The 14423-nt window shown below is 38.2% G+C and overlaps 1 protein-coding gene and 2 non-coding genes across 3 annotated transcripts in view; all 3 read right to left on the minus strand.

Annotated features, from left to right (window-relative positions):
• LOC112455100 (nuclear pore complex protein Nup88) overlaps positions 1–1488 on the minus strand; it is a 64900-nt gene extending 63412 nt beyond the window's left edge. Inside the window, exon 1 of the mRNA XM_025016805.1 lies at positions 1102–1488. Coding sequence (XP_024872573.1) covers positions 1102–1311 — 210 coding nt within the window. The 5' untranslated portion in view covers positions 1312–1488. The remainder of the gene's footprint in view (positions 1–1101) is intronic.
• An 845-nt stretch (positions 1489–2333) lies between these two features.
• On the minus strand, positions 2334–2407 carry Trnat-agu. Its single transcript has one exon. It is a non-coding gene; the product is annotated as a tRNA-Thr (tRNA).
• Positions 2408–3039: 632 nt separating this feature from the next.
• Trnan-guu lies at positions 3040–3113 on the minus strand. The gene has a single exon. It is a non-coding gene; the product is annotated as a tRNA-Asn (tRNA).
• Between the last annotated feature and the right edge of the window lie 11310 nt (positions 3114–14423).

Raw genomic sequence — 14423 nt, forward strand, 5'->3', positions numbered from 1 at the left:
CATAAAAAGTTTTACATGTTTTACTATTCCATGACTTACACATTACACAGAGAAAAATAATCATTCTACAGCCAAGGAAAGCACTTACTTATTTCATTTTATTTCTTTTAAGTAAGTTTTCTTACAACAAAGAATATTTTCTTACTAATAGTTTTCAAATATCTTGATACAAGTCTCTAAAAAGCCAGAATATTGTTTTGAGTAAATGTAATACTTACAATGACTTTATGGTAGATTTGCGGATTAAGTATTTGATAAGGTTATATATTCGCAAATCTACCATAAAGTCATTGTAAATATTACATTTACTCAAAACAATATTCCGGCTTTTCCAAGACTTATGTCAAGATATTTGAAAACTACTAGTAAGAAAATATTCTTTGTTGTAAGAAAACTTACTTAAAAGAAATAAAATAAAATAAGTTAGTGCTTTCCTTGGCTGTAGAATGATTATTTTCATATGTATATAAACAAATTGCAGTCATTTTACTTCGCTACAATTAATAATAATAATAATAAATAAATAAATAAATAAATAAATAAATAAATAAATAAATAATAATAATAATAATAATAATAATAATAAAAGTATTCCTTACACTTTATGGAGCAACAGATATAGTTCGTGGCAATCAACGAATCTTACGTACTCTTTAATTATCTCATCATATCATTGTTTTGTTCTGTCCTTAAATAAACGTTACATAACCCGAATACCACAGATCGATACGTCTTATATAATTCCGTAATACAATTCATCATTCGCAGTGACGATCTCAATTCAATACACTTTCCTATTCAATTTGTCAAATATCGACGAATGTCTCGTCGCGAATAACGGCAGTCCCGCGTCCGGAGGCAGCTGATGTGCCATCCCGAGATTCCAGGACGCAACACACACGGCACACGGCGAAGCGGCGCCGGGCGCACGCGTTAGCAGCCGACGCGGCCGGCGCGTCGTCGAGGTTAGGTTTGGTCGCGCGACGCAACGCGCAAATTCGACGACGCCGCTCTCGGCTATCTACATCCGATCGAGAAAGATTCCTCCGACGATTGATTCGCGGGCGTGAAATATGCGCACACAACGGCACACTCTCTTACCTGATAAGGGATGTCCTCGCCGAGCTTGCCGCGGGTCGCCGCGACGTTGAGCGTGAGCACGCAACACCTGTCGGCGTTCCACACGTACAGCACGTTGTCGCGAATCTCGAGGATGTTCCGCGTCTCCTTGGCGCCGCTCGACAGGCTCGCCTTGATATCCTTGAACAGGCCCTTCTCGTTCAGGCGCAACAAGTCCGTGCACGACGACATCCTTCGTTCGAGCGCGTAGCTGGACCGCGACGGCACCGAGGCGCGAGGTTATGGCGGTAAACGCGCGCGCTTCGGAACACCAACGACGTTGAACTCCGTCGAAGCCGCGCCGCCACACGGCTGCTGCTGCTGCCGCTTACGCGGCGAACTTCGGGCCGTACTTGTTTTTCGAAACGACCGTTGATCGCGAGGCGGCGTGAGGCGGCGCGACGTCCCGGCCACCGACGGCGTCCGATCCGGCAAACGTTCTCTCACCGCGAGGTTTTTTATTCGAACGGCGGCGACGCAATTTCGCGCAATTCTTCACAAATGTCGAACAGAATCGTCGATCGCGAGCACCGTCGTGCCGTCGTGGTGCTAGCAAGCGCGGCCGCCGCGCGAGACGGTTATCGATCCGTGACTCGGCCGGTTTAACCGCGAGATTTTCGATTCGGAATTCGGAACGCGGTCGCGAGTGATTTCGCGTACGGGCAGTCTCGGGTCAAAATGGAGTTGAGAGCTGAGCTCCGTTGGACTGTGAGATCGAGACGACGCCGGTAAGCGATTGTCCTTATGCCAATTATTTTCAACTTATCGCCAGCATATATCAGTCGCATTTTCGTTGTTCGAAAGTAATGTATCGCTGATGGCTAGCGTTTATTTGTTACGAAAACGTAACGGAACGGATGTCGGTTTTACTAAAGTGAAAAGGTCAGACGTTAATCGCGACAAATATTTAATGCATTCATTACAACGGTCGTCGGCGGCCGACATCGTTGATTAATTACGTCTGTTTGTCTATCAATTATGTATTATAACTCGCCACTAATATTTTTACTTATTATGATATTTTGTATTATTACAAATTAATAATTTATTATTCTCGTAATAAAAAATTAATTAAAATACGCTTGAATATATTAACGCGCGTGTATATAAATATTAGATGAGCGAAATAAATTTATTTCGATTTTTAATGTCGCAGCGCACGCATTTATAGAAGATCGAGAGAAAAAAAAAAGCAAATCATAATTTTTGCTTCCAGGCCCCGGAGGGATTCGAACCCTCGATCTCCTGTTTACTAGACAGGCGCTTTAACCAACTAAGCCACGGCGCCGTTGGAGAAAGGTGAGTGATCTACACTTTATCAGAGTATCTGGGAAATTTCGACGTACTCTGCACTTTCGTTTTCAAATTGAATCGTAATTTATGTGACGCTTAAATTACTTCCGTTTGTTGTATGCGTTGAATATTTTTCGCGTTATACATGGCGCGATCTCTGTCGAAAGAAGTTATCATTTATATAATATGACAAATATAAAAAGATAATATATATGATTGCAAAAGTAATACACGTTTGCGAGTAACGGTTAAGTTATATTATCTTTTATTAAATAATATCAACGAATTATATGTAAAGTAAATTGTATAAAATAGATAGAATACAATTTATCAAGTGGCCAATCTAACTTTCGAATTCTTTAAGTATGAATTGTGCTTTTAAGTACAAATTCTAAAACGATTTCGTTATAAACTTTTTTCAATTTTGGTTAATCTATAACAATTTTATTATGTAACAACAAACTTTGATACGTAGCAAGTTAGATTTCTCATTCATCAATTTTTTATTAATTAAAATCCATGTTTTCGAATAAATTGAGTAAAAAATATGCAAGATTCGTTTTTAATAATTATTACTCGTATATGATAAAATGTTATTTATATATAGAATTTATATGCAAAATATAACGCCCCCGGGTGGGCTCGAACCACCAACCTTTCGGTTAACAGCCGAACGCGCTAGCCGATTGCGCCACGGAGGCTGATGCTCCGTACGTCTTTAGTAAATGATAAGGTACTTCTCTCTCTTATCCTCTCTCCACGTAATTTAAATTTTTTTAAAATTATATATCTAACGTTTCTTTTACTACAAGTATGTCTCGCGTATATATTATTTTATACACGAATTATTCTATATAATAGTAATATTTGAAAAATCGAAGTCAATCGAGGTAATTTGAAGACTGTTGTACATGTGCATAGCAAAATAGTGTTTGTTGATAAGCCTATAACGATGGACAGAAAATAATTATAACTAGATTCGCAATCATTAGAGAAAAAGGTTAAAAGTATGCCGTTTGACCTCGTTTATTATCTCTTTGTGCAAAAAAAAGAAACGGGAGTAAATATGTCGGTGAGATCTGCAAATTGTTCGGTGCATGCGAAGTAATTTGCAATTCATTTTCCGATAACGGCCGACGATGAATTGCGCGCTAGGCTCTCCGTTTCTGGGATACCACTACCAATAAAACGCACGTTCGCATCTACAGACCCGCGGTGGCGTGCTACGATACAAATCGAACAGATGTGTCGACGCAAGAAAGCGGCGGCCGCGATGAAATATCGCTTCGCGTTGGAATAAATTCGTTATAGTCGTGGGTTATGCGCGCGGCGATAATACGAGCGTATATATAACAAGGGAAATAGTCCGGCACAGTCGCATCGAAACCATATACGGTTAATTAAATGGGGTCGGCTCATTAGTAACTGTCTATATGCAAGGCGATGGGCGAGACGCGATTGGAGGGTGGTCCCAAGGTGATTTATCCGTCACGATGGATCGCAGATGTTCGACTGGTACGCGACGCGGGTCATCACAATACCGTAATTAGGATGATAGCGCGTCTATATGTATATATGCAGAACGAAAACGCATGCCCCCGTTCAGGTGCATGATATGTAGGTTATAGAAAATTATTGCCACAATAACGCGTTATTTCTTAAATTGAACTGGTAAAAATCTGAAGTATATTAATCTAAAAAATAAACAGAAGCTAAATTAAATTATTTTTCGAACGAACAACACAATCATATTTAATCTACTTTTCAAAATATCCTTTTTGAATAAGGAAACATAAAGTATTCGTGTCATATTCGTTCTAAGACCAGTTGTTGACGAAATAACTCGATACTTGAGTAATTTGTCTATAAATCGGTGTACATCATCGTCGCAAGACTCGCTCTTAAAGATATCCCGCCGGAAGGAGACCTTCTGGTTCGGCCATGGTGACACTAACGGTCTGTTTAAATTGTGTGTTTAATTACACAAGTAAGACAGTCGCCGCGAAATTTATCGGTCAATGTTACCGTTCCCTTCGTTCCTAATCTACGTAGCAGATATCCACACTATACAGAGGAGAACATATCCTTCGCCTGCAATAAGACGCTTCTCATTGCTTTTTAGTGTCTCTCTCTTCCCAGAGAAGCAATTAGATTTATCAAGCGTGGACGCATATAATTTACTGATGTTATTATGGTAGTTATGGCCAATGTAATGCTAAATATGACTTGTAACGCGTTGCACGTAATTTATGATTATTACGTACAAGAGTATGCATTTTTTCAAGTTATTAACTATAAGAGCAATTACACATATCTTATCTAACTTGCACTTGTAAAGATTCTAAAGAAATTAACAGCAGTATTCGATCTTGGGTGGCGAATATAGTGCAGTTATGTTACATAATTATTGTTTTAAAAAGAATTTCTTTTCTGTATTTATATATTGTTACATATTCTCTTTTATACCTCTTTGCGAGAGGCACGCAATTTTCTCTGCAGCTGCATATCTTTGAAGCTCTTTTTAATTATCGAAGAATTCTTGTTGCACAAGATTGAGTACTTGTATATATATCTATGGTTAGAGAATACATGGATCTCGTTTCTTATTGGATAGGAATTTATGGCCATAAATCTAACTGGTTCTCGTCGAGAGGTTGAGCTTCCTCCTGGAAGTTTACAATCCCTCGTTCTCTCTATCCTGTAACCAACATCCGCTCCGTCTCTCTTGTTCGCGTTTTCCACCCCTTCCCGCCACGGAAAGCACGGTACTTTACAGGCCGTGGTGGGTGTCTATGATGAAAGTGTGCACGTTCTATTCTAGGATGTACCGAACTTGTAACGATGTAACGGGTGAGCATTGCACTGAAATCATGATGAATTCATTTAGAGTGCGAATTAACGTCCGGTCGGAGGGGGTAAGTTTCGCTAAATGCCCGGAAGAGAGAACGCACGCGAAACCGGTGATCATAAATATTTCATTATGGTAAACCAAAGTTGAGATTTAGCAAATTTGTTTGCTCAAGAAATCAACAGCATTTGTTAACCGTCTCAGCTATAACGTGCCGATTTATTATGTGTCGATTATACATTCTTTGTATTATAATTATATTTATTAACACATTCTTATGTTTCATTTTCCGTTTTGTTTGATGTAATTTAACTCTTTAATATTTCGAGGGGAATAATAATCTAGACAATTTTTAGAATACAATATTAATTTTATAAGATAATAAAGATGTTAATTGCATTTTGATTAAAAGTAATTTGACGATGAAAATATTCTATGTATTCTTGTGTCTTACAAAAATGTAATATTTTATAAAATTGTTTTATAAGGATGTAAGATTTATTTGTGTATATATTTCAAAAAATTAATTCACGTTCAGAAAGCATAATGATGAGGGAAGATTGTTAAACGTATCGATAGTCTTTACATAAGAACTGTTATTGTTTTCGGTCTTACAAGTATGACGTTTCTCCGCGCCATTCTTGTGGCTCGTTTTTTTTGTTCAATCAACTAATGGCCTGCAGAATGAAGAGTACGACAGAACAGATCACGAACACCCGGTAGACAATACGTCTTGGCACTCGTAGGTCATTGTGGCGTTGAAAGGGAGTAACTTATAGGGGCATTGGGAATTACCAGTTTATTATTAGGGAGATAGCATAGAGGGCCAAGATCAGGGGTTGCTGTTAATTCTCCTAACACTTGGCTCCCCGGAGAGAACACGCTGCCTTAAGACTTCCTCCTTCTCGACCCATCCCACTGTACGGCCGACATCTTGAATCGCTGCCGTGTTAATTAGTACGACTTTAAACGCGCCCGCATGCGGTAGCAATCGGGATTCCCTGAAATGGTTTCGGCGCTACCCTCTGGAAGATGTTAAGATTGATATGCAATCTTAGAGTAAAAAAATCACAATTTATTTGTGTGATTGCGACACTTCTGCAAAATTCAATTTTCAACATGATTATTACGTGTCATAATGTGATTTGTTCTTTAATTATACAGATGACAAAATTTGATTCAATACTTTTTTTTCTTTAAGTTATTTCTTAAATAAAGCATTAAAAATTTGATGGAAGATATAAGTTATACCGCGATTAAAAGTATTTTTCTAAATTTTTATTGTAGCATGGAAAAAAAATTACATTGTATGGAGGAAAACCAACATTGATAGTGATTTTTGAAAAAACACATAACTGCCTTTGTCGACATTTTTGATGAAAATTTAAAAATTCATGATGATAAAAAGTTTTTGTGAAGATATATACAAAATCATCTTTAGCCAAGTTAATTATTCAGCATTTCGTACGTGCCTCGTTCCTCTGTATATGAGAGGAGAAGATAAAATATCTTTTGCCACCCTCTTTAATCCGGATACGAAGGTGAAACATTTTCGGAGGCTCTGAAAGACGAGTCGGCAAGGCTTTGACGTATGGAAGATGTCAGTTGCGGGCTGGCACGGTGGTGTCGTCGATTCGTCTTCCCTTTAGCCGCCACCTTTCGCGAATCCTTTCTGTTCCGCTATCCTTTACGTTATATAAATGGTGCCCGCGTCTGGTAGCCGCTGGCAAAATTTCGTCGGCCTCACCACAGATTGCTCTATTTTCGGAGCTCTTCGATTTATCAATTGGTTTCTTCGGGTTTCTCCAGAGATTGGATCCAGAGATCTTCTAAATTTACTCGACATACTAGTGGCTAGCCGAATAAAGATAAAATGTCGGTGTGCGATCGCGCCTTTTTCGATATACGATTACTACTGATGATGTTGGTTTCGTTTTTCTTACCATTAATTTTTTTTGTGTCAATAAATCCAGAAAAAGTGCGGGGAAGGGAATTCTAACAAATAATATTTAGTAAATAGCATGCGTTTAAAAAGTGGACAATATTTAGCTAATAAAATTTCAAAGTAATTCGCCTCGCCTTCGCCTTTATTAAAAGCGATCTTTGATATATTTATGCCAATAAAAAAATCTATTTTTTATAGTTTTAAAGAAGAAACGATATATTGATTGACATAACAGATGGCTATGTTGTAATGTGGATATAAGAAAGATCGAAATCGCGGCGTGTATAAACGTTTATAGGTTTTCACGTGCCGAAAAGCTGTCGAGGGGCAATTCTTAGTTCTCCTCGGAAGGCCGTAACGAGGTCGACCGGGCTAACTATGCCAATAAATCAACGGCCTTAATGAAAATGTAGCGCTATCCGTTGCAAGAGCGCTGAACGAGCGGTCCTACCTCCCCGTTCGCCGTTTAAATGAAATGAAAAGAACGTGCAGCACTGGAAAATGCCCTCCTAAAAATATCAAGATAAGAGCGAGTCGGCGATGAGGAGCCCTGTCCGGAATGAGGGATAGGGGCAGCTCGTTTCGCAGGAGAGAAAAACGCGCATAATTACGAAAACGTGGTATTTCTACGAAAACGCCGGGCAAACGTGCATCCCGTTGATAATCTATGCTGTAATGTTATTAAAATTCGAACCGGTACGGCAAGCATCTGATCTCAGTATTTCAATTTCTAATATTACCAACATTAGGTATGCATAATTACGGAAAGAAAGTTATGAATCAATATTTTATTATTTGTCAATGACAATATATAAAATAGATTTTTTTCAGTTTTAAAGTAAACGATAAAGCAACCAAATTCTTTTCTTATTTTTTCAAGCTATTAGAATCAAGCGGGTGAAAAATATGAGCAATTATTATACTTTACAAAATTGCCGGTATTTTTAGGTGTTGCAGATGTTCGTGTATTGAATTAATTTAGCATTCATACGTGATATTGTTATTTCCACAGACGAGAAAGGGGTACCGTAAGAATGGAAAGCATTCTTTTTCCGTTGTTGAAGATATAAAACATGACGTAGCATATGTTGCTCTATACGCAGTGGTCACATACGTGTACAACATGTATAATGTCGCGTACGTGTGCCTGCTATAATTACGACGGTCGCGAGCATACCCAAAACAAGTTTGTAATCGTGAAAGATGAGCGAAGACGACCCTCGCGGCCATACGCGGCAAAAGAGGCGAGCCCGATAATATATGTACAATATTTTTAATTGTTGACGTTAAAATGTGCTCCCTTGCTTTTTTTCTCGTTAACGTGACGTGGGAGGGTCCGAAAACTGGCTCGCGTCACGTTTTCGGCCGAGCCCTCCGAGTTATTTATTTCACGCTTAAAGAATCACCCGCCGTCCATACATACTACCGTTGAGCACCGTCACATGTAGACGACTTTGGACAGACTGTCTTCTGCAAGCGCGGGAAAAAAAAATCTGACGCGAAAGCGAAAGATCCGAGGAAAATAATCGTGATAATTTAACAATGACGCGAGTTTCACGTAGTAACATTAGTATTGTTAGTTTTGTATCAAAAATAGCAATTTATCATATACGAGGATATAAGATAACATAAATAAAAGATCAGTCCTCTTCTTTATACGAATACGAATTGTTAAATAACTCGAATCTTGTCATTTATAATTTACTCATATCTTATATTAATTAGTATGTTTATTTTGATAGTCACTATTGTAGACAAATAGCGACCGATTGTGTCGGAAAAGGCAATTGCGCGCGTGTTTTGTGAAGAAATCATATTCCACCGTAGTTTGATTACTATACGTGGGGAAGATTCAACTTTGCCGTTCAAAAATTATGTACCCCTCGAACATCGTTCTGTACGATTACGCGAGATACGATCGAAAGAAACGAAATCGGAGGAGGCCATTGTCGAGGCGTATTCATATTTGGCTCCTACATTTTGCATGCGATTCGTACACAATGCGGTCCATCGGAAGCTGTCGTCTACTACTTCCGCTATCTGACTGCGGCACGTCTGCCTGCCTGTTTCCCCCTTCATTCTGTCCCGATGAAATTCCGACGTATCCGCATATATTTATTTCGGTCGTATGGAAAAATGTGAGAGCGTTTTTCGGTGAGTTCCTCCGCGTTTAACATTCGTTCGGAAAAGTAACTCGGAAAATAGTATCAGTTTCATTTGCAAGGAATAAACATTAATTTATCGCGTTTTATTTATTTTTTCAATTATTGCGAAATTTGTATCACAATAAGCGTATTAGAAATTCGCGACGTACATACCAGTTATTTGTATTATACGATTGCATTAATAGAATTATTATAGAATTATTGATGCACGAGCAGTTGTTAATTTATTCTTGTTAAATAAAAGCGAATAAAAAATTAATTTTGGCAAGGCATTTACTGATTACAAAAAAGTAATATACTTAAGTATCGTGAAACTAATAAACTGATTGAGAAAAAGATTCCGACGTGCGTGAAATCCCGTCGATCACACGTCGTCACGATGCAAACGACGTATCTAGGACATCTTTATTAGGCACGTGTGGTTCAGAAATGTTTTTAGCCTAATTACGAGGCGATCCTGATTAAATATATTCCAGTAGATTTTTGCCCACTCTCTCTCTCTCTCCTTCCCATTCTCTTCTCTCCGCTATCTCATACGCACACAGTTGTCACGTAATGGAATATATTCGTTACCGCGATATGATAACGGGCCGTCGTAAGTCAGAGAGTCATATTACCTCGGAGATCCTAGTCGCCAAGTATAGCGTGATTTTTCAATTTATTAAAGTCGACGCGCACGCTTGTAGAACTCCCGCGACGAACAATGTAGATAAGGGGAAAATTTATGGTCCACCTATTGGAAATGCGACGAGCGCTCTCGCTAATGAATCGAATTCAGATAGTCGAGGATGAAGAACTGCGCGCGTGCATAAATCAAGAACAAAGCACAGCAATAACCGGCTAATGGTGGCCGGAAGTGCGTCCGTTCCGCAGAGCTTATCGCAGTCCGATCTCATTAAACGCGAGTGCTCTCACAAGTTTGTCGATGCGATCAATTCGCTTCGTATCAATTGTCGCCGACGCCTTGGCGAATTCGAGCTTAATTACTTTATTGCGAATGTGTCGCCGGGGAACAACCCGAGTTAGGGTGGGCGTGAACTATTCTCAGTAATGCGATTGCGATACTCATTTATCGTGCTTGATCGGAATGAGCACTTCTTTCGCGAGCTAACGTTTAAATATACTAACGTTCATAATGCTGCAAATAAAATTCATGATATTAAATCATGTAGGATTAAACTATTGAAAAACTTTAATATAAAAGATCGAATTATTACTAAGAATTAACATTTTTGTGTTGAGTTTACCGCTTGTGCTCTCTACTTTCATTGTAGATTTTTCCACAGACACACGTTGTCGCGCATTATACGCAGTGAACCATGTACACGCTCGTAACTACGGTGTTTTATTCGCAGAATGTAAGAATGCCTTTTGTCACCGCCGAAGTGCCATGTATATATGCGCACGTGGATGTATACGGGAATGACAAACGATCATGAGGGGTCGATCGGGTATTGGCATGCCATGTACGTGCGGGGTTATATAAATGAATCGCGTCCCCGGGGCCGTATCTTACGGGAATACGAAACATTAATGGACAGATGCGTTTTTGCCGACGGAAATGAATGGCCCATGGCTGCGTGTCGATTTATCCTCGACGAACGATTCTGTCGTGGAGGACACGTCGAAGGTATACGCCGCGGAACCATTACGACGGAAACATTTCGATTATTATTTCTTCTTTTTTCTTTTTCGTGAAAAATGTTTCCGTAATTGCGCGCCCATTGTTCGGACACTGTTCCATTAAAAAATAAATTAATGTGATTAATATGGAGCAAAAATAATTTATCAAGTTGCGAACGTACGTTTTATGCGGAAACGAATGGCGCCGATGATTTATGATTTGATTTTAGACTTTCTGAGATTCTTCCTCTTAAAAAAACGAAAATCTTTTTTATTCTTTCGTGATATTTACAGAAAAACAAGCATCTGCGAAATTATTCAAAGTTATTCGCGAACCATATGTGAAGCAGGCATTTTTTAAAACTTTCTTGCGTCTGACGTGTTGGAAATAACAAAAAAAAAATACGCGCGGCACTTTTCGCTGAGAGAACATTCTTTGTAGCTCAAAGGTTTTGTTGAAATAGTCCGCAACAATGCGTCGCGCACACTTCAAATTGCCAGCATACCCGAGAAAAAAAGAATGTCTACGCTATATACGAGATGGGGAACGGGTAGTCCTACGGTTTAGCGGGGTAAAGTACCTCGGCGTGTAACGAGGGGCTGGATATTTGCATAATGATTGCAATTATTATTGCCTTACCGCGCGTAATCTATAATGCACTTCAAACGATAACCGCCAATGCATCGGGGACACGAGAAAGGCCCGTTAACATTCCCGGAGCGAAAGTGCTGGTGCAATGGTGGCCCTCACCCATTAGCGAGTGTCGACCAGACACCAACACATTGCCAGGTATCGACATCGTTGTGTATCCGCGGTTATGGTAGATTAGCCGTCCTTAATGTCGTTCTTGTCGCGGTCCGACGACAGTCGTGATTTAAACCGCGAAGATCTCGCGGCAAAGTGACAAATATGTCATTTTATTTTTAGGACTGTGCAGCCATTTTAGATTCCTAATAGCAATCGAGCGAATTTTAATTTTTATATAGTCATTTGCACTTGTATCTCGTAGTTCGTTATGAGAGAATAGTCCTAATTAATATAATATTTCTGCCGTTTCGAAACAGTAACTCTTCAATTTTTGACAGTATCAAATGACAATCGTAATATAGTATGATTTAGTTACTATATTGCAATTTACTATTTTTTAATTATAATTATTGTATTATTATAAATATTATTGATTGTAGTCGAATTGATATAAGATAGTAGAATTGCTATAATCTTTAACATATAAATACTGTAGATTTGAAACAAAATTCTAAAGAGGAATATTTTCGACATTTTTATTTCAAATGGGTAAAATTACAAAATAATTATTATTTTCTAAGTATACTGAAGTTAGCGTGATACGTGTTTCTATTACGGATACTTCTCCTAAAATTCATTGTCATATTTCGCTAATTGCGTGACCATGTTAATCTTGATTTCTTTTGCATATAACGAAACGCATGGCAATATCTTTAATATATTCATAAGAAATTAATCCAACATTTGCGCAACGCAAGCATCATCCCCGAGTCGGTAGGGTAGATACCCCTGTAAGTGATAAGGGGTCGCTAGTCGACCGTCTTCTTATCGACTGGAAGCTCCATGCAAAACGGCTCCCTGACTCCCCGATAGAAAGGGGTAGCTGCGAATTGCCGCCGTCGATTTGAACAACCCCAATTGGTTAATTTGGAGGGTCGAAAGATTCGCTTTCGGACGAACATTATTCGTGTGATTTCCACCAATTTCGGATAAATGGCCAACTCTGTAATTGCATAAGTTATGATTGCATCGTGGACGTATATTGAACTGCTTTAAGGAATCGATTCTTGGATTCTGTTCATGCGTGACTGCTTGCCAATAAATCGCTTTCAACGAAAGGGAGAACGTTATTGCACCTCGTTTCGCGTTTCCGCAATGCGAGGAAAAGCAGGAACATTCAATATTGAATTTTACACGTGCTGCCGAACGTAATTTAAAATCGGATTACTATTTTATTACTTTTTTTTAATAATGTCTGTTATTATCATGTATCATGATATTTGTTGAATTTATTTTACATTTCAACTACAAATTGAAGAAGCTAAATTTATACGTTTTTTATTCGCAATATTTTTTCTCGTTTTTTGACTTTTTTGTATTAAAAATGAAATATACATTCTTTAATCAGATAAGTTAAGATAAAAGAAATTATTATATATTTATGTATACTGTTATTGTATACATATTCTTTCTGTAATATCAAACTCGATTTAAATGTTATATCTAGATCGTTTTGTTAATGAGAAATACGTGCTTGTCTTGATTTTGTTACGCTTTTTCTACGACACTGAGAGTACTCATTATTCTTTTTCTGCACCCTCTGAATTGATTTCATTTTTTAAATACACATATCTTTGTTCGCCCACGATTACATCGCGAATTGGCGTGGAAACGGATCCTTTTCACAAATCTCCGGTGATATAAACCGGTGTTCCGATACGTACGCGTATACGCGTTCCTTTTGTTATGGAATCCCTGTGTGAATTATGATCGTCCAATAGAGGGAACCCCCGCGAACGGTATATTGGATTCGCGATACGCATTTCGCGTGCCTCATGATACTCAAATTTCAGCCGGTAAATCACGGCTGCCTAGATCGGTGCAACTTCGAGAGGGTCGAAAGGAACTTGCGATTTCTCGGATCAAATGCGAACGCAGAATCGTCGTTCTGCTTTAAATAATTGGTTACGTAGTTAACGATGAGTTTAGTTCACCATTACTTTTGTCGAGATGTTTTCAAATAAATAAAAATTTTAAGAATTGTATACTATCCAAATAGAAAAAAGAAATGCTTTGTTTATTATCATCTCTATATGTTTAGCAAACGGTAGGGCATCGAACGGCTTTTTCGGGCGGAATTTGTGACGTGTTTTGTCGCGTTGTAAAATATTGACGCGCGCACTACATTCACTGTAGATATTTCACATGGCGCAACGTTCTTCACTGAGACAGAAGGAAATCGAGTTTTATATTTTATCAGGCGATCTCTTTGAATTTTCTCTGATGTAGCTCTCGTTGATACAAATAATAAAACATTTTATTCTTAGCCAGTATTTATTAATATATATAATTGTGTTTTTACAATTTAATTTCTACGAAACTTATCTTCTATTCTAGTATTAATGTCAAGAAAATAATGTGTCTCGACCTATTTGAATAGGATGGTACTCGTGAAACTTTTACATATAGCTTTCTAATAATACAAAATGATTATCTTCTACAATATACGTGTGTCAGTTTCTAATTTATCAATTAATAAATCCGATTTCAAATTGTGAATTAAAGAAAAGAAATTAAAGAAAAGAAATTAAAGAAAAGAAATGTGTATTCAAAACAGCTCCCCTAAAAGATGTAAGAGTTTCATTCAAGTTACAAATGCACAAACACATGTATTCACGAATT

Source organism: Temnothorax curvispinosus, unplaced genomic scaffold (genome assembly GCF_003070985.1).
Source record: "Temnothorax curvispinosus isolate PA1 unplaced genomic scaffold, ASM307098v1 QBEX01005835.1, whole genome shotgun sequence".
NCBI lineage: Eukaryota > Metazoa > Arthropoda > Insecta > Hymenoptera > Formicidae > Temnothorax > Temnothorax curvispinosus.